At 42.2% G+C, this 25099-nt stretch overlaps 1 protein-coding gene across 2 annotated transcripts in view; it reads right to left on the reverse strand.

Annotated features, from left to right (window-relative positions):
- Positions 1 to 629: 629 nt before the first annotated feature.
- The window catches only part of NKAIN4 (sodium/potassium transporting ATPase interacting 4), a 53601-nt gene continuing 29131 nt past the window's right edge, over positions 630 to 25099 (reverse strand). Inside the window, exons 4-7 of one of the 2 annotated variants that reach the window (XM_049817346.1) lie at positions 19022 to 19219; positions 11149 to 11209; positions 8005 to 8089; positions 632 to 2748 (exon numbers count right to left, since the gene is read on the reverse strand). In XM_049817346.1, the coding sequence (XP_049673303.1) occupies positions 2739 to 2748; positions 8005 to 8089; positions 11149 to 11209; positions 19022 to 19219 (354 nt within the window). In that variant the 3' untranslated portion in view covers positions 632 to 2738. Of the gene's footprint in view, positions 2749 to 8004; positions 8090 to 11148; positions 11210 to 19021; positions 19220 to 25099 lie in introns of both variants that reach the window. The other variant, XM_049817347.1, reaches the window with a different exon arrangement.

Below are 25099 nucleotides of genomic sequence, written 5' to 3' on the forward strand. Positions count from 1 at the left end.
CCACTGGAGCAAAACCTTCAGCAGCTCCTTACTCTTCCAGCATGCTGGAGTTGCAAACGACTGAGTCTTTACCCTAACAGAACAGGGTCATTGCATGACCTTGCAGTACCTAGAGAGTAGGTCTAGCACAAGCAGACCAGCAGGAGGGGTTGTCAGAGCATGAAGGATGAATGGCTCTACTAATGAAAATTAGAGGAGGTAATTATGATCCTTGCTAGCTTGTCTTATTTTCTTTCTTCTCAGACTGACTTTTTTTGATGATTTATGGTGGTCATTGATACTAAATATTATAGGCTTACCTGAACATTTATTTCTATTAAAAGATAATTACCTGTGTTCATCGTAACATAGAGTGGTAGTTATGAAGCTACTCAGTCATCATACTTGTATTTATTTAATTGATCTTTACCAGTGTATATTAAAGTCAAGCTGTTAAGTGCATAGTTTGATGCTTGGTCTCTTTAGAGTACTTGGCATGTGTTTATGATCAGTTTTATTAGTAAATGTGGCATCAAGGCTTGGTCAGTTTGAGAGCTGTAGTGTTAAAAACATGCAGACCTCAAAATAATTCAGAGTTCCTTCTGACTTCATATTACCATCTAGAAGAATTCCTTCCTGAAACTACTAGTGAAGTGTTTCAGCTGTTCAAAGCTGAACTGTGCTTTTTCTACCATCTGTGCTGGATTTTGATTTCTCTCAAACAAGGCCAATAAAGAATGCTGGTATCTGATGGACAACATTTCTCTCTGAGGAAATCTATTAAACCAAATGGTGTAAAGTCTGTGTTTTCTGATAAGGGAAGATTAATTTCAAAAGCCCCAAATAAATGGACTCTTTCATGGAACAATCTCATTGACCAGTAGATAAGTATTCTTCCATTCCTTTTTCTGCCCCTCCAGGGAACATCAGGTAGGCAAGTTGGAATGAGTGTAATACAGAAATGAACTGAATTAAAGAAGAGGTGGAGAAAGTGCTAAGAGATAGTGATGCATGCTGTCTAAATGGTGTAGTAGCTTGTGTTCTGCTATAACTTTTTTAACTTGGTAGTGGCACAGTATCGGCTAATATGAGAGGTAGTTATGTTTTGTCAGGCAGAGCTGTTTTGGAAAGGGTTGAGCTTTTTCTTCCTCAAATAATGAAACTAGTATCAAACCAGCAACAGTCAGTTGTTTGTTCTGCTCAGAAGCTGTGGTTTCTACTGGCTGAAAAGAAAAAATACCTACAGAAGACAATATTTTTACTCGCAGCTGCACCTGATCAGGATGTTAGGTTGTAGTGGGCACATAGAATAGAAGTTGCACAGAAACAAAAAAATGTTCTCAGTACCTATACTTTTGGGTTTATAAAAGAGGATTTTTCTTCCTGGGCCCTTTGGAATGGGGCAAAGAAAGGTGCATCATTCTGTCTTTGACTTAGCAGTTACTGTTTTTATTTCTTTTAATTCTTCCCTCACACTTCCCCTCCCTAGCATGGCTTCTGTCTTGACTCTTCTGAAAAGCATTACTTAAAAATGCCAAGTAATCTCAAACAGATTAGGCAAAACAAAGAATTACAACAGCACTTGGAATGTACCAGCCAAAAAATGCCACGGATGGCTGACAAGTGCTCTTTCTCTGCTTGACACTTAACATGCTGGGAGATGTAGCTAACAAAACTGACATTGGTTTTTGTTTGTTTTTTTAATTAATTGCTGCAGCTCATTAATGCAACTTAATTACACTTATATTCCCCCCTTTCCTTCAGCCCATTCCCTCCCCTCAAAATTATCCTGTCGCACAAACCCCCTGCCATCAGGATGTTGCCAGGCTTGTGCCTGGAATAAGTGTGGCTGCTCGGTGAAGGTGGCAGGGACAAAACCATCTATGATCCATGAAGATCTAGGCCTTTTCCAGTGTCCTGCAGCAGGTTTCAGCTGTGTATTTGGCTACACCAGTGTTAACTTACTGTAGATGGGCAAACCCAGAGTAAGCTACAGCTGCTCTGAGAATGGCTTGGCATGTTGAAATGGGGCTAAGCTCCATGCTGAGTAAAGATTTGTTGCTTGTACTAGTTCTTAGCTGTTCAGCATTATAGGAGTTAGGTCACAGAACATGGAAATCCAGGACAAATGCCTATTGCTAAGGCGCTGGCCATGTCTAAAGAATAGAGAATGAGGAAGGGAGTCCTGGGTGGGGTTGGGGGAAGAAGGGAAGAGCTCTCATCTATAACTTAAAAAAAAAAAAAAAGGCGCCTAAATAACTCAAATGTAAATAGCCCCCACCTAGTTCTATACAGGCAGGTAGGAGATGAAGTTGTGTTAGGGGATTTAGGCTCTTTTCAGAACAAGGGGAAGGAGAAGGGGAAGAAGCTAACTACAGAACATGTGAAATGTCCCAGGGTGTTATGCAGTGCTTCCTTATGGATCCATGGTGCAAGGAAGCAGCTCCGACTTCAACTGTATCTCTTGAGAGAAGCTCTCGGTGAACTTGCTCTGCCTGAGGTCTTCAGGCCTGTGCCATTTATCGGCTAGTACCACCAGACTATGGTAGGAACGGTTCGTCAGGGCACTTGGAGAATTAAAAAACAACAGCATGGCCATTCTTCAATGTACATTCATTGCATTTGAAAGGAAGAGCAGGAACAAAAAGTGGAATGGAGTTCACCATCCTCTGCCAAAGATCCAGGCTGTGTGGGATTGTTTCCTGCAGCACCTTTGATGGTGGAGTGCAAGGTTTGTCCATCTTCTGGCTCCTCTTTACTTACGCAGGCCTGGAGGTGGGGGGGGAAAGCAAAGGCAGGGCATCAGTGTGGAGCAAGTACTAAGCTGCGTACTTCAGATAGCAGAATTGGTGTGGAAATAATGAGGACAATTTTTCTTTTTTCCTGTTCTGGATTTTTAAATATGATTGGCTACAGATGAGGAATAGGATTGAGAGCCCAGATGTAATGTGGTTAAGTAGTCTTTGAGTCTGGAAAGAATGCTATGCATGTACCACACCTGAATGTACTGCAGTTAGACTAAGGAACAGATATGAGCCAAAGTGTTAGATCTATGTATCCTCAGCAGTTGGAGCTGCATAAAATTTGGTTAGGAATTTTAAAAGCTAGGGGTCATCTCTAGAATAAAGTAGCTTCTTGAAATTGCAACGATGTGCTTTTTGTGTAGATGCAGCAGTATAAGCAGATCTACTTTTGTAGCCAGCAGTAAAGATGAGTGAATGTTTTCAGCTGAAACATCACCTCTTAAACATGCAGCTTCAGGTTGATCAAAACAGTTTGCAAATTCATGTTGATACTCAGCAAATTGTTTGTTTGGGAAAAAGTCTACCTAGAAAAAAAAGCAGAAGCATTTTGTTTTGTGTTTTGTGGTTGTGGTTTTTTTCCCTCCTCAAAATAAAGCAGGATTTTTTTTTTTTCCTGTTTAAGTAAAAGTTTCCTTTGTAAAATATTCTGGTCATCAAACAAAGTTTGGAGGGGGTGGGGGGGGGAATCAATCCTAAAGGAATTCCCCCCTCCCTCCCTCCCCCAGTGTTTCAGTCTGGATTTTTATTTTTTATTTTTCTCTTTTAAATTGAGGAATGTTATTTGTGTACTTGTACTTCTCAGTTGATCTATTGAAGAACCTACTTTCAACCTATAAGTGGATGACTCTTATATGGGGTTTAGTCCTTTAATCCTGCATGCTCACAGCTGCTTCATGCCTATGGCTAGCAGACAGACTGCACCACAAAAGAATTGATTAGGGAGTATTAAAGTGAGAAATCACCAACTGGAGCCTTAGATCATTCAATTAACCAATACCTCCTGTTGCTATCCTGTCAATACTGAAGTCTACACCTGATAAAAGTCACACCCTATGTTACCATCTGGCCCTTTCCACTGGTAGATCTGAGGAAAGTAAAGTCAGTGAAATCTGGCTACACAACCAAAATCAAATTAAAGCTCTTAAGCCATTAATGTAATGTAGTACTTGGGGTGCCAGATCACAGTGAGTGTTATGGACTGGAGCCTCACAACTGTGCAATTCACTGCTTGGCCTTATAAATACAGTCTTAAAAGGCAGGAAGATCTGTTGCAAATAAATGGAGGCTATGTCCTGTCATCTCATGTGTTCTTGATTTAGCACTAAATCATATTCAAAATCATGCTTTGAGACTATTCTGCTTTATAATTGAGCTTGCACAGTGCTTCTTTCTGAAACATTCAGAGAATGATGTCAAAAGAGTGAATGGATGCAGCAGGCAGGAACTGTTGACAAATGATCATGATGATCTGGGCCACCTCCTGTATTGGCAGGTATTGCAGGGTACTTGGAGATAACAGCTTTAGCAGAAACTTCAATGCTGTCTTAGTTAACCCTTTCACAGTTACCAGTGCAAGAGTGCTTCCTTGCCTCAAATGACAAGAATTTTGTTACTACAAGTGAACAAGAAGAAAAGCAACTTGGAGCTGATGTCCTGTCCTGTGCAGCTGAAGGGGAGACAGTGGTACAAGCAGGCAGAGCCTGAATTTGAGCTTTAGCTAAGCAGGGGGGGGAGTGTAAGAACTCAGCCTTTCCTTCCTGAAACCTCATTGGAAGTGTTCTCTTTTGGCCTCAGGAGAATAACTTTGGTTTTTCAATAAGTGATTTATTATCCTTTGGCTAAGTACTTTGACCCAGAAACTCATGCACTGAAGACTTTAATGCATCTTCTATCAAGATTCCTAAAATATTGTTAAATAATTAGTGCAGTACCTCAATTGGTAAGCAGCAGTGAGATTAAGGGTAATTCTATTACATAGTAAAACTTCCAGAACATTTTCATGATAATTTGAGTCTCTTTCACTTCAGCTTGTGACTTGAAATAGGAACTATCACAACCAACCCCCCCCCTGGAGTCAATGAAATATAGAACAGAAACAGTTGTGGAACCTGAAATAGAAATAACTGTATTTATAGAATATTAGTGTTGCTGTGTGAGTGTTGGAGTTGCTAATTAAGATGAAGCACACTTAAATCATGCCTTTGCAAGCAACAGTACAAAATTATAGGTTGATTTTTGTTGTTGGTGTTGTTGGCTTTTTTGAAAAAGAAAAATAATACCTGGCTTGATAATTTGTGAGGTTTTCCACTAACTGGAGACTTGCAACTGAAGTCAAGGAGGTCAGTAGATTACCATGATAAAGCTGGGAGATAACTGGATTGTGGTCTGCAAGTACTCATAATCAGTAATAGTTTGGGGAGATGTTTTTTCCTCCTAGTAGAAGGGAAAGGTATTTAAGAACTTCTTTCAGTGCAGTGGATGGAAGCTAAAGGCCAGAAAGGGGGTGTACATTTGAATACTGAATTTAGCAGCCGATAACCACTTAAGTAGGCTGACAAGGAACAGAGCAGTTTCCCTTTAATATCTTTGAACCATGACAGCATATTTAAAAGTTATCTAACTCATAGGCTGTGTGCTTGATACAGAGGTTATGGGGGTTGGTCTTGGACTTAAGCTATGCTCATCAGTCTAGGTCAATGCTATTGTCCTGTGGTATCTTCAGATATACAAAAATTCATAAATTTGGAGAGAAGAAGAAAGACTAGGGAATAAATGCAAGCTAGGACAAGGGAAAGGGCACATTGGGAAGAAAGGAAAGAGTGTGATCTCATCCAAAAAGGATAGATAAAACTGGAGTGAATAGGACAATTCCTTTAGGGAATTAAGGAAAGTGATCCTGTTAGAGTTGTGGCAACAGGGCAAGTGCATTACCAGGAGAGCAGCTGACTACTGACAGTGGGGTGATTTCATTTTTCATCCTAAAATGAAAGTTCACGGTTGCAGTTAGCTTCAAGTCAGTAGCTGTAGAATAGATTTGGTTTTGTTCAGCATTTCCTTCAACAAAAAGGAGTTAAAACCAGAAAGCCCCTGTTCCTGACCCATAGCTTTTCTGTAAATTTAAAATTGGAAGAAGTTTGGTATATTATTTGTTTTGTATCTTCTTGAACAGGATATAAAAAGAGAAAATGCCTTCAATCATCATGAAATTATTTTCACAGCAGGACAAGGGTATCTGGCACTCAGCACCCCAGACTGCAAAAATCTATGGTGGTGTTAGTGGGGAGTCAAGTATCCATTCCTCCTCGGGCTCCCATTCATACATGTGGAAGAAAGGCAATAGCTAGGCTGAAATAAACAAACAAAAATGGCTGTTTGGTGGTTGCTGTGAAATTTATAGAGGGTCACCTTATCTACTGCTCCGCAGCTGTTTTCACCTTCCATTAGCCAGAAAGAAATATTATATTGTGCTGGCAGAAGCTATCAATAGATAAGTGATGGTCTGAAGAATGGGACTGAAGAACAACAAAATTATCTGTGTACTTCAGTAGTAGCTTACCATCTCACTGAGACCCTTGGAAGGAAGTTCTACGTTGCTAGCTTCTGTTCATATTACAGTCTCCCCATACAGAAAACTTTGTTTATAAGTACTAGCTTCTTTCACAAAGAGAATTTGTCTTTTTAAGAAGAAAGCAGCCCAAACCCCATACTGTAAGTGTGATGTTTCTTCAGCACACTGCTGCATCAAGCTAGTAAATCAGGGAGCTGCTTAAAGCTCCACAGCTTCTGCAGACTGTGGAAAATTCCATCCCACTGTGACAAAATGAGAAGGAAATCAATATTTAATCTCCTGTAGCATCCTTTCTAATAGTGCCATAGAACCCCCAAAGTTACAGGGAATTTAACTGCTTTGCAAAAATTACTTGTTCTCCTGGTCTTGTGCGGCAGTGACAAAGTGGGTAATAAGTCCACACTACATTAGAGGAAACACTGCCCCCAAATAGATTTGTAGATGTTTCTTCCCTCAGCCCCACTTTTCTTTCCCTTCCTTACATCCCTCTTTTTGGCAGAACTGTCTGGTAACATTATTCCCCCAAAACAACCTCCCTTAGCAGCTGCTTTAAAAAATTTCTGCATGTTGAACTGCCTTCTTGCAGCTCAATTTAAAGAGTATCAAAAATTCAGATCTTACTGCTGCTTTAAACAGATAATACTGGCTTTCATGTTTGAGAATCTCATTAAGAACCAGCTTTTAAGTGGACAGTGTGAAAGTGCGATCTTGTGCCTTCAGCAGTGTGAAGGGATTATCAGAGGGCAGAAACTGGAATTCAGCAATGGATCTCTTAGTGGTATGAGAGGAGGTGCTGTGGACAACTCCCCTGTCTGTTCCCTGCTCTCAACTGAACTGGCTTCTTGTAGGCAACAGAATTTAAAAAAAAAAAAACACAAACCTTACGAGCAAACCTGTGCCATCCTGCATACAAACCATCTAACGCTCGGTTTAATTCACTGGTGTGTTAGCTTTGTACCCTACAGGTTCCCTAGAAGTACAAGCAGATACAGGGAGACCATCTACCCAAGACAGAGCCAAATTTTGTGGTGCTACCATGCGAAGATTATTGGAGGATGACAAAGACAGGGCCAATGATCAAAATTGCATGGATGTATAGGTCAGAGTTCAGTTATGACTGCCTGTCCACAGAGCTAAAATACAGCTTAAATAACTAGATGTTGCATAAATTTTACCCCACTAAAGATCTTTCATTGACGCTCTGCCTGACAGACCACAGTTTAACCTTGACAGCGAGAATCATATTCTGCTGTTGCTGTGGCTTACTCTCAGCATCCACTGAGGCTGAATCTTCCTTCCTCACAGCTTTACCTGCTTGGGCACCATTCACTGCTGAAAAGCCTCTCTTTGCTTTCTTCAAGGAAAAGGCATGCAGTAGTTTGTTTACGATAACATCCTATAGCTGGCCCAATGCTTCCTATCAGACAGCACTGCCGTAAGCCAAGTATGGCAACACCAGCTTCACTCTGGCAACCTGGGGCAGAGCAGAGCCAGTTTCATCCCTTCTGGTGTCCACTTGTTCAGTCCTTTCATGCCTGAAAAGCCTGCTGGAGAAATCAACCTGCAAGGAGGAAAAAACCCAAACCTGTGGCACCCTTGAGCAATCAAACTAAGAGGCATGCGTAGCCTCTTAGCACAGGAGATGATACTTACAGGTATGTCTGCTTGAACAAAAGGTTGGTGGGTTTTTCATTGACATGGTAGAGAGGAAATGGATCAAATCCACCAATGAAATCAACTGAAAAAAAATCAAAACTCAAATAAACAAACAAACATGGCCAGAAAGTTGAAAGGAAATGAAAGAAAAAGTTGGTGCATGTCATGGCATAACATAAAAATTAGTGAGAGAACAGAAAAATGATTTTGCAGGTATGGATTGCCTGGTGGAAATCTCTGCCCGTACAGACCTCTTTTCCAGGATCTCCTGGGATGCGCAAGTGTGTCAAAGAGGAGATTCAGCTAACACGAGACTTCAAGCAGAGCTAACGAAAGACTCCAGAAGAACAAGGCAGCCTCCCTCAGGCCCCTTGGATATTGCCACCATGCTGTGACTTCACATGAGAACCAAGTTAACAAAGCCTCAGCCATTCAGCAATGTGCTGAAGGAAGCAAGCTGGGGAATAGCTCATGAGTGAATGCCAGCAGAGAAGTTGGCAGCACAGCAATCCCCATGAAGGTTATATAGTGAAGTGGGAATTTTCTTGCCCCACTTGTCTTTCCCGCAAGACAGACAGCAGCAGCTTTGGAAAACTGCAAATACCTCATTATCTTCAGCTCTGATATTTTTCACGTTCCCTCTGCCAACTCAATTTCTTTTAATTGTATACAAATAGGAACAATGCTTCCCTTCTCCAGTAGTCACATAAGGGCAATGTAACTAAACAAGGAAAGTTTTAAGTGGCAATTCCCTTAGTAACCATAGAATAATTTTCCAAGTCTCTCTTAGTTCCCCTGAAATTAGGCCAAGTCTATATTACTGAGCTGGCCAACATAGCCAGGTCAGTAGGGGTATGATGTGGTGCAATTTGTGACTGACCTAGCAGGGTCTGCAAAAACCTTTAAAATAGATCCAGCTTAGACCACTTTTTGGTGCCAAGTTAGTGCATTTTGTTTGGAAGTGTGAAAGCCATCCCATCCAAATGCCATTTAAAAATAACTGGAGAGTCTTATTAACTGTATAAATGCCTGTTTATTTTTCTTTCCTGAAGGTGGCACTATTATTTTAAATTTTAGCTAAAGAGTTTTGATATTTTTTAGTGAACAATAGAAAAAATATTGACTAAATATATCGGAAGTGAAAAAAAACCCTCTTAAAGAATATTTAGAAACCCAAAGACAATGTATTCTCACAAATTCCATCTTGATGGATAGCTTCACGCTGATACTGTGATTTTGGAACAACTGGCAGTTAATGGGCAAAATCTGTAATTGGGGGGATAATTCCCAGTAGTTCCAGGGAGACTTGACCTTTTCTCAGCCACCTTTGAAAGTATTTGAGTATTTTAAAATCAAGACAGTCTACAGTTTTAAAAAATAGATTCTAACTATACTACCTAAGTTGTGGAATGTCTAAATTAGGAAACCTTAAAGAATGGCAGTTTTCGGTAACTGTCTAGTACCTTGAACAAACAAAAGTCCTATCATCTGAGCACCCAACCATGGAAGCACTCAAAATCCAAGTCACTTAAAAAAATAATCTTAACCATGGTTCATTGTTGCAATATATTACAGTGCATTAGCACATCTAAAATATTCTTGCCCACAATTCAGCATTAGTAGATCCCTACTGCTGTGTTTTCTCATGAAAATCACGTTAGCATGAGCTTCCTGATTAATGTGCCTCAGCACTTATAATTACTTCATGCTGCATATCAAAGCAACATTTAAAGGAAACCACAAATGGAAGAGAAAATTAAAACGCAGCTCAAATTTGTTCGGGTCACTGGAAGGATCTACCACTGTGAGTGTGAAATATTGATGGTTTGTCATTGTTAATTATTCAAGCTGGCATTTTAACTCCAAGCTGGGAAACTGGGAGGGAAAAGGAATTTTGTTAGTGAAAAAAACCCCACATATCCTGAAATTAACAGCTCTGTGTTTCTAGATAATCCCTCCTTCTATGTGGTTGCCTTTCCTAACAGATCCCTACTATAAAAACGAGCTCTGTCAAGTTATTACTTTACAATATTTAAAAGGAGCTTAGAACTTAAAATATTAGTTATAATGTAGCACCTTCACTAAGTGGACTGCCAAGCTCTAAACAAATGATCAATAAAGCCAGTAGAATGAGTTCAGCCACACAGGAAGGAACAGAAAAATATGAGGACAAGTCAGATAAGCAGTGGACCTCGTCTCGCCCCTATGAAATCAACATTCTTCACATACTTTCAAACATGCAGTTCAAAGCTGTTGTTTTTCAGCTAGCATCCATGCCAGCTGCTCTTTAAAACAACAAAGCTACTTGCACAAACCTAAGTAATGTCTTAAGGAAGTCATACTTAGATATAAAGCCTTTGGATCAGATCCTTACCTGGAATAAACTGGCCTAGACCCAAGACATTGCCAAAGAAATCAAACCTATGCATCCATTCTTTTTGTAAAATTATTGGTCTCAAAGGGACTTTTAGAAGGGCAAAGTAATCCAGGACCAAGTTATAGATATCTGCATAGATCCCACAGACCCAAGTGATTCCTCTGAGTCTTTGCTTTTCTCTGACACATGTCATAGTGAATGCATGACACTTAAGAGATTTGTATACCAAACACAAGGGAGTCGGCTCCTTCCTCCTCCTTGTAATTCAAATACAGTACTTCCTCTGCTTTTAAATGAAGTGGTCAGGTTGGTCCTTGGCAAGAAATCTCATGCTCTGCTTCATCCTCAGCTTGGGGCATACAATACTCAGCAGGTTGCCTACTTGAGTACTGGGCTGTATTCTTTGTTGTAGATACTCTTAATTACAATTGGTAGTATTTCAGTAGCATTTTATTAAGCTATATAAGCTTGAGAACAGAAGAAGCTGCCCAGTTTCTCTAAAGATTAGTCTGAGCGAGAAACCAAATCCAAGATTTTTTATGTGCTGAAAGCATAGCAGAACTACAGCATCTAACATGTAGTCACATGGGGAAAAAAGCCTTACAGTAAAAATAGCTGATCCTTGAAAGGCAGGTAGTGCCATATCACATAGATGGGGAGATGGAAAGAAGTCTGATGGCAATTTGGTCCTGATAGACAAATATCTGAGAGAGAAGTAAAATTTAGTGAAACCTTTGCCAACAGATCTGTTGATAAATACTTACAGCTGTCTTCTTCTTCTGTAAAAACACTAACAACATAACAGGCGTAGACAAAGCCCACCAGCTGGAAAATAGAGAGAATAAATCATTTTAGCATCAATCTTGTGAGGCTGGTCAAAACTCACTTGGCATGACTTCAACAGCCAATATTTACTCTCAGCTTGGCAGCATTATTGTAATGGTGGAGCCAAGTCATATTTGCTGCAAGGCAGGGGATGCAGGTGTAGGCTTAAGGGAAGACACTGCTGGGAGCATACTCAAGGCTCAAAACTAAAAACTTGCAAGACCCATCCTCACCTTCAGAGAGGCAGCCTGCTGTTGCTAGGACGGTTAGCAAGAACATGGACTGGTTTTGTTGACACCGAAACTACTGTGCCAAGTTTACACTAAGAAGTGGTGGGGATGCATGTGAGTGCCTTATGTCACATTTTAGACAGATGACTATGTACAGGACAGACACACAGAGGTAGGTTTTATTAACAGAGGTCCACGGACAAGAACTCATCAGCTCTGTATTCCTGTCATAAAGGGTATGAAAGGGAAAAGAAATTACTTTGGTGCAAGAGCTACCAACAAGATGCGAGTAGTGTTTATGCAGATGAGATAGAAACTTAGTTAACCATAAAAATGGCGGTGTACTGGCAGCAATGTTCAGAGACGCTGAAATCTTTAGTAACTTAGGCTTGGAGATCAAAAAGTCATTGGAAAGAAATCCCAGTCTTACTCTAGCTCTACAATTTTTAAGGTTCTTTCTCTCTTTGGAGAATAAACACTTCTGCATAGACTAATCAAGCATTGGACCTGCGAAGTAAACAGGCCAGAGCACAGTGAGAAACAGACAAGACTATAGCAGTGGTCTTAATTTACAAATTGCTTAGGTTAGCTCTAAATTGCCACCTCCTGGGAACCAGACAGAAGCAGGGAAGGAGCAGTAAAACAATAGGGTGCCTCTCAAATAACAGCCATCCTGGCATGGTGTGGCCCTCATGTCAACCCATTGCTCAGAGCAGTCGTTACAGCAGAAAACTAGAGGGAACATTAAAAAAAAACAATTTAAAGTAGCCTGGTGAGTCAGTCCTTAGTTGGTAGTTTGGAGAAGCTCTAAAGCATCAGAACTGCCTCATTCAGTTTCCGTAGCAAGTTGTTACTCAGCCTGAATAGAGAAACAAGTTTCTGGTACTACGGGAGTTAAGCATTCTAGATCCAGGAGGGTTTATTTTGCTTTGCCTTCTCCCTGTTAATCAAATATCCTCTCCATCCTTCATTTTACATCTTTACGTAACACCCCACTTAGCGAGATCTTGGTTGACAGTAACTGTATTAGTAAAGTTATTGTAAGACATAATTGTTTTCCACTGTGAACTCAATTCTTTTGAACAAGAGTTAGAATGTAACATACAGTGACTCATTCTAAGGGAAGACAGAATGATGCATGGTAGGGCTTGAAAAGTAGACTCCATTCATTTTTAATATGACAGAAAAATGCATCACACCAGAAAACAAAAGGCAAGATAATGAGATTTCTACTAGGGAGTTATAAGGCACTTGTGATTTCTCCAGCTCTCCCTGGCAAACCACACCTTGTTGGAAGGAAACGGAATGTTTTTGTAGCATCGCTAAACCTTTTATTTCCTTTACAATTTTCTATAATCATCTGAAAGACAAGCCAGCTCTCTCCTTTCCTCTTGGGTGAGCCTTATAGAAACATGTCCCAGTGCCTCAGTGGAGAAGAAAGAGCTCTATGGACTCACTCATTCCCTTGCCATGCATTTTTGAAACCAGGGCTGCTTCAAACTAAGTTTCGATGAGCTACAGCAGACTTCACGCAGAAAAAAAAAGCAAATAAAGAAATCCTTCGGGTGTGATACTAACTCCGAGGCCACATGCAACTGCCAATCTAATTTTACCTGCTGACTTTCAGAATTAGCTCCGAGTAGAAACATTGCTTCCTAAAGGCAGACAAAAAAAACCCCAAAACACCAAAAGCCAACACCAAAATAACCAGAATAATCAGAGATTTTTCTTCTCTTCTACTGCTTGTGCTGTGCTGACATAAAACCCCGGGATTTCTTTTTTTTTGCCTGAAATTTGTGGTGGTTTGGGGCAGGTTTGGTGGCCGGGTAGGAGGGCTGCGGCCCCGGCCCGGGAACTGGCCGTAGTGCTGAAGCAGCCCCCGCCGCCGCTCCCCGTTGCCTTGCGCCCTGAGAGGGCTTGGCTGCGAAATTAGCAATTAGCGCTCATCGGCTGGGCTGCGGTAGCTAACGACATTAACGCTCAGAGATGCTCTTGGAAAAAACGGAGTGCTTCAGCTTAAAGCTGTCCCAGCATTCCATGAGATGTCGAACCACCCATTTGCACCCTCTGGTCTCCAAAATCAGTACGTTTGCGCTCACCCTAGGATCAAGTTAGAAGTGTGGTCACACACATTCTTTGTACTTGCTCTAGCATTTTTATAGTTTGAAGATCCAGTCTTTTACATTTTACAGGGTGTAAGGTAAAAATCATGCAATTTACATACACACAAATATCCAAGCAGGAAAGATGCATCTGAATGTGTGCCCTGATTCCAAGGGAATTCTAGAAAGGCTTTCTCTTTCCCCAGATTTTCCATCATGCCTCAGAGTAGGAACTTTGGGTTAATAACCATGCCAGGTGGAAGCCCTAAATCCACTCACTGTTATTACACTCCAACATGTACACACAAACTTTATGCAATATCTGTGTCAGAGAACTCCTGATAGTATTAACAATGAAAATCACTCACCTGCCCCAGTTATGGGCAGAGTGCATGAATGATTATCAGCTATACTGTCATGGGGAACCTGTTAAACCTCTGAAAATTTTCCATGGTTCAGAAGCACTAAGCAAGCAGTAAGATTGACTTGGGAAGTTTGTTTTGCACAGAAATTAATGCCTCATAACTCTCCATCATTCCTCTCACCCCATACATTTTTCCTTTTATGACTAAGGTGACCTTTTGCATTCAGAAAAGCAAACAAACCAGCCAAAAGCTAGTAAATTAAGTGAACTTCCCTAAATCTCTAATTCCAGCTCCATTGGAGCGGAGGTTTTTCTATTTCTTCTATTTCCTGGCTTTGTTTCAAAATTACCTGCTGAGTGTTTAAAATTTACTTTTTATTGACTTCATACTCCATTCCTGCTTTACATGAGTTTCATCAATAAAAAAAATGTTTATTTAATGGCACTTTTTATTCAAAGAAGTTTTGCTAGTCTTATGACCTGGCCAGAACAGTAGAATTTCAGTGGCAAGAAGGGAAGAGGCATACAACATAAATATGAATTGCATTTTTATATGGGCTGACGTAAACTGTAATTAAACTTATAACCTCAGGGATGAAATGAACTCCTAGGACTCCCCACGTGTCACCTTCTGCATGAAATAGGAATGAAATATAGCTAGACGAGAAATGCCACTCCTATCGTCCAGTCCTTTTCACTGGAAGAGTCTGCTAGAATGTGGGATGAGAAGACTCCAGGAGACACCAACAGTTCCTTTCTGACTGCATCCTTGATGAAGATGTGTCAAGCCCCCAAACATCACCAAGTTTAGCAGCAATTAATGTAGAACAGAAAGCCTCAGAGAGGTCAAGAATTTGGAAGCAATTTCACTCTTGCTCCAAGTACCATCTTGGTTGCTGATTTCAATAAAAAAGAGGGTTTTAAGCTCTACTGTCCCAGGGAAACAGCAATAATTCTTAGATCTTTGCAAATTACGTAGGGGAGGTGAAAGGGAGGGGAAATGTCAGTGATGTAAAGTGACACCAAGCTATTGCTCTAATTCCCCATAGAACATTCTTGGGCTTTAGCCTCTGCTGCTGTTTCTCTACTTGTTCTGCATGTTCAGTACCAGCTTCCTCCAGGCTGCAGAAGTATCCAATTAAGCTTTTTATTAGGAACACATGTTGTAGGCAGGTGTGTTCAGTCAGCCTGTCAGACAGCCTGGGAATGCACATGGTGCTGAACAAAAGAGAATGGAGCTGGGATGTCCCAAGCATTCTGCAGGCAAATGAACAGAGCAGGAAAGACAGGAAGAGACAAGTGTGCCCAAAGGGAATGAGGAAAATGCAAGTCTGTACCTCCCTCTGCCCCTCAGTCATCTGAAGTTAACTTTTTAATAGCGAGTTGAAAAGCATTCATGAAGCAGCAGCATTGAACTGGAGTGGTGGAGCCAGAAAGACTGAATTACAGCAAGATCTACAGAAAGGGGCCATCTGGCTGCAAGTGCACAAAACATGCAAAGGATGGAAAGGCAAATTTTGGGAGATGGTACTGTTGCTTGTGTAAGATCTTAGCTTTAGTCTGCATCTGTCCTAGTGAAGATTCTAGGCTCTTCAACTCTTCTCTCAATAGAGAAAAAGCTTGCCATTGTTTTTTCCACCACATAGAATATGTGCAGAGTCTCCTCCTTCAGGGCAGATGTATTCTAGGTTTCACTTCTAATCAGAGCTAATGAAGTGTGTATGCTCTCATCAATGCAAGGGGGAGAAAACAGAGATCTCTGCTACAAGAAAGCAAAAAGCCAGCTTGTGAAAGAGCTATTGTGACCAGATAGCCAAATAGGCAATCAAAATCCTTTGATTCCTTGACCTTCTTTACTCTTTGGATGCAGTTATAACCACTGAAAATCTAGCTTTTGCCAACAGCAAAGCATCTCTTGCGCGTTGCTTCTCACATAACATCTGCTGTCAAGGCTTGCATTGCTGCCTTCCTGGGAACCTTCCAACCTGTCAGTCTGAGTGAAAACAGCAGACAGACAGGCAATGAGTTCTCTCAGTTGGGAAGATATTTCCAATTTCCATCCCATTCAATGGAGCCTCAGGAAAAGCCTAACCCTCCCCACTCCCAGAACTACCATATGGACAGCCCAGAGCTATGCCAGGTATTTCAGAACTAGAAATCACTCCTCTCCCTGCTGGCTGGCAAGTTGGGGAGATGCAAGATGAATCCTTGCAAAGATAAAAAACAAAGCAGATTTCTTTTCTTGCTGTTGCATTTCTTAATTGGGTTGGTAGGATTAGTTTTACAGTGACATTTTTATACTTGTATAGACTTAAGATGTTGTTACAATAAGTGTGTTCTGTGCTAAATCATTGAGAAAGATTTTCATACTGGGCTCTACAGCTACTTGTATCATGCATGGTGACCAGTATGCCCAAGTTTGACAGCATTCCAGATTAAAGGAGTTGCTTTTGCCTTCAAGGAGTACAGACGAGCTCTGAGCAAAAGCAGACTGAGACCTTATGTATCTTCAAATGTATGCCCAGGAGCAGGATAATATAGTCAGCAGGAGTCAAGATGACAGCCAACACTGTGCTCACCATATGGGATCAGGTTTGCTTTCCCTCTCCTTTGGCATGCAAGATCAAATTCAGTGAGCCTTACCCTAAGTACACAACATGGTGCACTACAGTTCCTCAATAGTCTCAAGGAAGTGGTATTTCCAGAAAACAGCCAAAATGTCCACAGCTGGGTACCGCATAGTTAAAGTACATGGATTTCACACTACCATGTCTGGAATAAAAAAAAACACAAAAAAACCCCAAACACACACCCCCACCCCACAACTTCTAAAAACCATTAGGCAAAGCAAAAAAAAAAACCTACAGAAAGCAAAGTTTTGCCTGTCCCTTGCCCTTCTTAGCAGGGAACTGACTATTCTGGTCTCAAATGTGTGGCAGACAAGGATGGAACTAGGTCATGTCCCTTGCTGCATCCCCTGAGCCTTCAAGTTCCCAGTCGTGTTTTTTGTACTATCGATCTGGTCTCCCTGCCTGTCTGCAGCACAGTACCTGCCAGGCGCTCTGGGAAGGACAGCAGCCTGTAATAAAAGCTGCCTTAAAATGAGATAAAGAGAACAGAAAAAGATACTGGCAGGGATCAGAGAGTTTGACCCCCTCAGAGACTAAAAAGGGAGAGAACTGGCTGACTGTTTGCAGGCAAGGTCTGAGTAAGAAAGTGAAAAGGCCTTACCTCAGCAAAGCAGAGAAGAGAAGCTCTATTTGTCCCACTACCTGACAAAATTATATGAGCATTTCAGAGCTGGCAGGAGTTACAGACCTGGGGCTTCAATATTCTACCTTTTTTACAGGAGAAGTAGAAATTTACTTCATTCTGCATAGCTCAGCCCATAGGGCTTTCTTGCCTACAAATATTTTAGCCACATTTCCAGAGTTTAGGATTCAAAAATCCACTGCAACTGAAGTCTCAGGGAGAAGGAGAAAGAAAATATTTACCTAAATCCTATTTTATCTTACAGTTCCCTCCTCTGTCCCCCCATCTGGCCCTTTGTGGTGTTTTGCAGATGCACAGAGAATATTGTCATGTACCTTTGGGAAGAAGCAAAGGAGAAAACACTCCCAGAGACACAGACTCTGTGTGATCACTTAGCTCAGGGCCACGTGCCTAAGTTAGTAAGCTGCCACAAAACAAAGGTCTATTCCAAACTCACTCAGGACCATTTGTTGGCTGAACCTCTAGCCTGGGGCACAGGGGCTTATGCCAGCTCAGGCATTTAGGAAGGATGCTAATAGTGACATAATTCTGCACTGTAAAAGTCTGGGATGTTCTGACTTCAAAGTGTCAATTGTTTCACCAAACTCAGGAACAGCACCAGCTCAGCAGCATCAATGCCATTCCAGCTAATGGCCTTTTATAAAAGACAGTGGGCTCTATTCTGGATACCTAGGTTTGCCTTTCTCATACACACGCATCGAAGCAACTCTCAGGCAGTTTAATGCAGATCATTTTCCCTGAAGGACAACTAACTAAATATTAACAGCCAGCACACGCACCAGGGAGTTCATCCAACTCAGGAAAGAGGAGCTTCTCTGTCTGCCTCTTTTTTGTGACATGGCAAGAAAGGAGTCTGAGTCTTCCCCCCTCCCTGCAGTTCACTGTCAGACAGATCATCCCACCTAATAGGAAATGCAGGATCAAAACAGTGGAAAGCTGTACCAAAAACGTGCAGAGAAGTACTTGGCACTCCAGAAGCTTGGAATTTCTCTATTTGTTATCCTTTAATATTTAATCAGGGCAAGTTACTCTTCTTTTTCAAGCCAAAACTGAAAGCTGAAATGTGAATGTTTCAGCAGTCCACATCCGTCTGTACTTAAAGCCATTAACCACAAAGTAACAAACCAAAGCGGATTAGAAAGATGCGGGCTGCTAACTCTAATGCAGCTACAAAATGCAAGAATACCTATGAAGTAAGGGGGACAATGGACATTTTGTTTCAGTTAATTTCACAGACAAGTGAGAAACAATTAATTAACAGTGAAAGTTAAGGACATTGAGTTACTGCAGAGTACTTTAAAAAGCCTGTGGAAGACTCTGATGAGGAAAGAGTTTATGAAAACTTTTAGTGCATGTATCTCAGACGTCAGCAGAAAGAAAATTGCTGCTTTCTGCTTCCTTAAAGTTTCTTTCATTTTCTGGAGATGGGGATCTTCTCCCTTTTATTTCTTTAAAAGAAATGTGCACATATGTGCTCTGCCATCCATTGCTAAGTCATGTGGAATAAGAGAAATCCTTCTTCACATGGGTCTCTGTCCTTATCAAAACATTAATTTCCACACCCCAACAGGGATACAGAACGATTTGTTATTGTATTGTTGCATGTGATGCATTACTTCAGGTGTTAGGTTGCTGGTATCCATTTCCAGTTCTTTCAAGCAATATCATTCATCAGAGAGAACAGGAGAACAAACACAAAAAAAACACTTACAGAGGCTTTCGCAATCAGTTGATACAAAATGGGGTGGAAAATATGGGCCAGCCTCTGTGCCTGGAAAAAATAAAACCAAATAGCATCCCCTCAACAACTGCTACCCCACAGGACTGTCAGCGACATACTCACCGCGATCAGGATCTGGAAGGAGCTGTGCATGACCTCGATGTACCGATACTCCAGGGCACAGCCTATCACAGAGATGTAGGAATGGCTATCCAGCCCTTTGATCCCAGACATTGAAGCCTCCTTCCTTACACAGCCAGGACCGTTTTCACTCCACCATGACTGGTGCCGGGAGATGTTGAATGTCAAGAGTTCGCTGTCCTAAAGAGAATAGTTGCCAAGAGATCTCCATTTACTATAAGAACATCTGATATGCTGTCAGATGGAGGTCATACTAAAATCAATGGAAAACCTGAAATTTCTAAAGATCCCCACCCTCAAGAAATGATAGCACAGATCAAAATACATTGGCTTTATGTTCCTCGTAAGCGTTTCACAGGCACGCTTCTGTGGTGGGAACCATTTCTGAGGCAGTCCTGCAGCACTCTGACAAAGCTATTTCACCATCATGTAGCACACTTTGGAACCACGATTGAGCAGCTTCTGAATCAGAAAGACAGTCTCTAGACTGCAGACCCAAGACCACTTTGTTAGTGGTTCGTGCACCCAGAAAAGAACCCTCAAGTTCTGGGTTAGGGAGATTAACCTTACAAAGCTAGAACTAAAAGGTAAACAAGGCAGCACTAAGCATCCTGTCAGAACCATGTGTTATGGGTATGCTTTTCCCAGCATGGGAATCAACACAGATAACTGAGAAATATGAACTTCATAACCCTAAAGTGAATTTCAAAACCCAACAGATCTTCCTCTGTTCCTAGCTTTTAACACATCCAACACGTTCCCTTACCGTTTCTGTCTCATTTCCTTCCACACTCTTCACATATGTTGCTTCTACACCTTCTGTTGACCTGACACACTCTCAGCCTCAGGTCGGATTACCTAGCTGAGCAGACCTCACAGCGATGATTGCAGCTTCTTGCAAACACTCCCCCAGCAATTCCTTGTCACCTCTACCCCTAGAGACGCTTTTTGTTTTGTTCTGCTCATCTGTACTTGTTCAATAATTTAAATCGTGCCATTGTGGGGATTACATAGTGAAATGCAACACATGTAGTGCAGGATTTTGGTATGCAATCAGGTGCTCATTTAAAAATAACACTTTCCTCACACTTGAGAAAAGAGTGGTTCTCACTGGAGTGAGAGCTTTGAGATTTTTCCCTTACAGGCCATGGCAACGCCCTCCCTGCAGACGGCAAAAGACAAACTCAGAATTGGCCAAATAGATCAGCTGCATCACTTCACGGGTGAGCACTAAGTGCTAGATGCCCCAGCAGCCCTTTTAGGTCACTCTGATGCAGAATCAACAACCCCTTTTGACCACAAAATGGGGCAAGGGGTTGGAAGTTTTATTCTGAAGGATAGATTATGAAATGGATCAGGCAGAGAATCTATGTGTATCTACAAGGTAGAAATAGGCACTGGATATACACACACCACCAAACCATTACCAGAAGTTTTAGTATCTATCCATATGCTACTTCACACTGCTCATGCCAGGGTCCTACACAGTCCCTGTAGGAAAGAAGCGGCTCCCAGAACAGCAGCAGTCAGAGCTTGGGGCATTCACACTTCTTAACATGGGAAACATCACATGGAAGCTCCTTTGCCTCGTCTCCCTGTAGAGTCAAGAGGGAACAGCAGATTCAGAGCAGCTAATCCAGGCTCCTGCTCTGAATTACCTTCTGGAGAGAGCACTTGTCTCCGCTGCCAATACAGGGAGCCCAGCCAGGTAGTCCTACCGATACACTTTTCTGCGTCCGTGTTTGTATCCAGGGGCAAACTTGAGCTACAGGAGCAGAAAATTTGAATGACAGCCAGATAACCTGTGAATAAAAACCAAGTGCCCTGCTATGCACATTGTGCAGGTACCCTCCACTCTACCACAGGTACTCAAAAACAGTTTGCAGAGCTGTTATTAATATATGCTGCAGGAAGCACATGTTAAGAAATGTGGACAATTAAGTGAGATGACAGCTGCCAAACTCCTGACATAATCACCGCAACAGATGGGGTGTGCTTTACAGTAGATGGAGGAGGGCTTGGAGATGAAGTATGGCACCAGTGCAAAAGCAGCCTAAATAGCAAAGACAATGGGGAAAATGCTATCAACAGTTAGGCGTTTAAATGGAGCTGTCTGCATTTGAAAGGCTATGGGGAATAATTATTAGATTGGCAGCTACAGGATAGTGCATGCAGTGCAAGGTGTTGTGCTAGCTACATTTCTAGAGATGGTTTTCCCTTCCAGCTTCTCACAATTTTGGCATAAGTGTTTTTGGCTTGCTCCCTCTGCTGGGCATTGCTCTTCAGTGGCCCACGTATATCTCACATAAACACCAACTGCATCTTTTCTGCAAAACTTCTTTCTCTCCCATGCTTGCATGTTCTGAGATCCATGAATCTTCCCCAGAAAAGCTTTTCCTCCTGGAGACAGCCAGCTCTCCAAGCTGCTGTGCTCTTCTCCCTCTCACAAGCCACTCACCACTTCAGTTAGGGAAGGAATCATCTTTCCCTCAAAAAAAAAAAAGGATTCAATTGCTGTTTCTTTGCCTGGGGCTTCCCCCAGTTAGCACTGAAACAAAGCTGTTCCACAGGATCTACTCTTAACTTTGGTCCCCAGGGTTTCCCTCTCCCAGCTCACAGATGGTGCCTTCCCAAACCTTCTGCCTCACTGATGCAAAGAGCCCCTTCAGTGCCTTCTCTACTCCTCACAGAGGCATCTATGTGTATTTGGCAAAGAAAGAAACAGCCTGCTTTCCTTCTTGGATCTCCTTATAGAATTGGCTCTGGCTTAAATTTGCTGCAGAAGCTGAACTTGCTTGTGAATTAAGCCTGAAAAAGCAGAACAGGTGCTGGACTGGAGGTGGGCAGGTGGAGGAACAGTAGGTCCCAACCAGCACTCACTGCTTTTTGCCTACAGTCACACTCCAGCTCTGTGAAAAAAAATAATTAAAAAAAATATACTTCAGTTAAGAACAGGTTGGAAAAACTGAGCACATTTGGATTCTAAAAGCACCACAACGACTCACACACATGAGCCATCCATCTCACAGATGTAAAATGAGTACTGATTGCACACTGGGATTATGGATGCCCTCACGTTCAGAGACACCTTTCTGAACAAGCATCTGTCTGGAGCACTGCAGGGCATGAGGGCAGCATAAATGAGAGGGTCTCAACATGCAAAGCAATGCCATTCCCTTGCTTGTGTCCCTGGCTGGATGTCCTCAGAGGATACCTGTGCTGTTGGGCACAATAAAAGAGCATTCAAGAAAATCACTTAATCGACCTCCAGTTGCTCAGTGCTTGCTGGGAGACTGGGGGGGGGGGGGGGGGGGGGAAATCCCAGAATGTCTCCTGTGGTTTGCCAGCTTCATTTGCTAGGAGAGTGTCAAAAAGTGAAACTACAAAATAGGAACAGTACACCAAATTGAGGAGAAAAGAACCAGTTGCAAGAAGCTTAGGAACAGCTGTTTCCTAAAACCTTTCTGCAATGCATCTGAAGTCTAAACACACTGAAATACTCCCCAAAGTGGTATGCAGGTTGGAAGATGTTAATCAGTCCCAGAAGCGAGCAAGCCCTTCTGTAAGAAGAGAGTGATCTGTGTGTGACTGCACTCCCCCTTGTTTCTTAACAGGCTGCTATTTGAAGGGCTATCGCTTCCTCTTTAACCTTCAGCCTGAAGAGAATTATGAGCTAACAGTGATACAAGCTCCTTCTCAGCAGCATGATGAAGGCCAGCCAGAAAAATCACACATCACTCTGAACTGTTGTAGCACCTGGTTGACATCCATTTGCCATCAGCGTGAGAAGGAAGACAACAGCACTAAACTGTAGTCCCTACATTTTAAAGAGTCTATTTTCCGCTCCCAGCCTCACTCCACTGTGTCCCACGGGGAAATTCACACCTACCTCTGACACCCACAGGGCCAGCTGTGTTCCTTTTCTAAAATAGTTTTCTGAAAGCTGTTCTGAAATTATTTGCAAAGGGTCACTATCAGAAATGGTTTTACTTCTTGTTGTTAACAGCCTTCTGTACCACCTCCCCCCAAATTTCCTTAATTATCAGGCAAGCCAGCACTAGAGTGGCTCTGGAAACAAACTGAACCCTGTATGGGAGCCTCCAGAGCTTGACAGCAGAATAATTTTAAATCCTTTCGGTTGGAAACATTCCTTATCAAAATAGGAAATATAATGTTTATCTTTTACTCATGTGTGCTGAATAGCTGTATCACCCTGAGACAACAGACAGCCACTTTCATTGTCTCTCAGCAGGCCTGTTGACAATGGCACCACATTTAAAGGCCAAATCCCAGGCTTCCAGTTTCTAAATTTAGATAGAGTTGAGGGACAGTTGTAATTACGCATGCATTTATCCATCACCCTCACAGTATTTTTTCCAGGTACAAAGTCATCCCAAGACGCCGTCCAGATTCTCTGGAATACAAATAACCCCCCATCTGACTAATAAGGGCTGCTTCCATTTTAAGAGGAGATTTAGACCACCACCATGGCTCTGGATTCAGATCAAAGCACCGGGTAGACAAGAAAGAATATAAAGGAAGGGTAAAAAAAAAATTCACCATTCCAAGATGAATAATTTGAGAGGGAAAAGACAAAGGAATACATTGAAATACACAACACCAATTCCTCAAACCTCTCTGAACGTTTCTCAAGTACATGATGAAGAGTCAATCAGCATGGCAGCTGGACAGACAGATGCTCATATGTCTTACCAGCAGGATTTAAATAATTAACTCAGACTGGGGGGTTGCAGGAGGGACTGTGTTTCACACTTGAGTAGACAGGGAGAAGCTTAACACATTATTTCAAGCACAGCCTAGAAACTTCAGAGATAGCTCCCAACAGTTCACCTAACCAAATGGCCAGATGGACAAAGAGAAAAGAGGGAGACGGAACAGGAACAGAGCAGTGGAAGAGGAACAGCAATCTGGAAATTCGGCTGCAAACCCCATTGCAGAGCAGCGGTACAGCACTTTCAGAGAGGCTGTACTTCCCCCAGATGCTGCAAGTGCGCTCAGAACTGTGAGCGGAGCAAGTCAGCAAGGCAACGCTGCCAGAAGCCGCTCAGAGGCACATCTCCATGTCGCTGCCAGCTCCGAGAAGCAACCCTTCAAATCCAGATTGCTGTATCTTTTGCCTGCTTATTGGCAAAGCACTTACAGGAAAGCTGGCATAGGCTACACACTTAGGGAGGCCCTTGCAGCAATAAGGGAAGTGCTTTCTTAGGCACTTATGCTGATCCATTTGTGTCTGGCCACCTAATGAAGTTCTGCTGTGCCATATTTCACACTCTTACTCCTACTAAGAAAAGATTGCAAGATAAAAAAATGACAGGATAGAAACATAGAAATCAGGCCAGTTTGGCTCTTCCAAGAAGTAGAGAATAGACTCACAGAGCAGGAAAGAACATTTTCCTTTTGGAAAAAAAAAAAGGATTCAGTGTAGTTATAACTAGTGGTTAGGAGGTAGCTGGTTAGTAAGTAGTTGTAACTACCCTGAGCAGGGCTGGCCAGAACAGCCGTTCTCAGGGTTTCCATGGCTAGGAGAGAGCAAGCACTGCTGGAGGAAGAACACTTTAGGAAATTATGTGAAAGACAGGAGGAAAGAAAGGGTGAGAAGTGGTGGGCCGACAACCCAATGGAGGAAAGAGTCAGTGGAGAAGTGATTGCTTGGTAAAGGAAAGCAAACAGCCAGCCCCCAAACTGCAGTTCAACAACCATGCACCTATCAGCCCATATTCTACTGATAACATAGAGTTTATAACTAAGAGATAGTCTCCTAACCCCTTTGCCAAATTGCTTACGGGCTGACGTGGGACCTTACCTCACACACCCCATAGCCATGGTGCCCCTGGTTTCTGCTTTTAGATCAGGCAGGTGCCCAAAGCAAGGGGGGCACAAGAACAAGCGCCCACGCTCACCTCAGCCCTGCACTGCACAGCACTTCCCTGCTCGCATCCTGCACTCCCTCACCACTGTGAGATCAGATCTAGGCACCAGAGCACAAAGAATTATTTGCAATAAGTGACCACAACCATATCCTAATTTTTTCCAATTCTT

Source organism: Accipiter gentilis, chromosome 14 (genome assembly GCF_929443795.1).
Source record: "Accipiter gentilis chromosome 14, bAccGen1.1, whole genome shotgun sequence".
Classification (NCBI taxonomy): Eukaryota; Metazoa; Chordata; class Aves; order Accipitriformes; family Accipitridae; genus Astur; species Astur gentilis.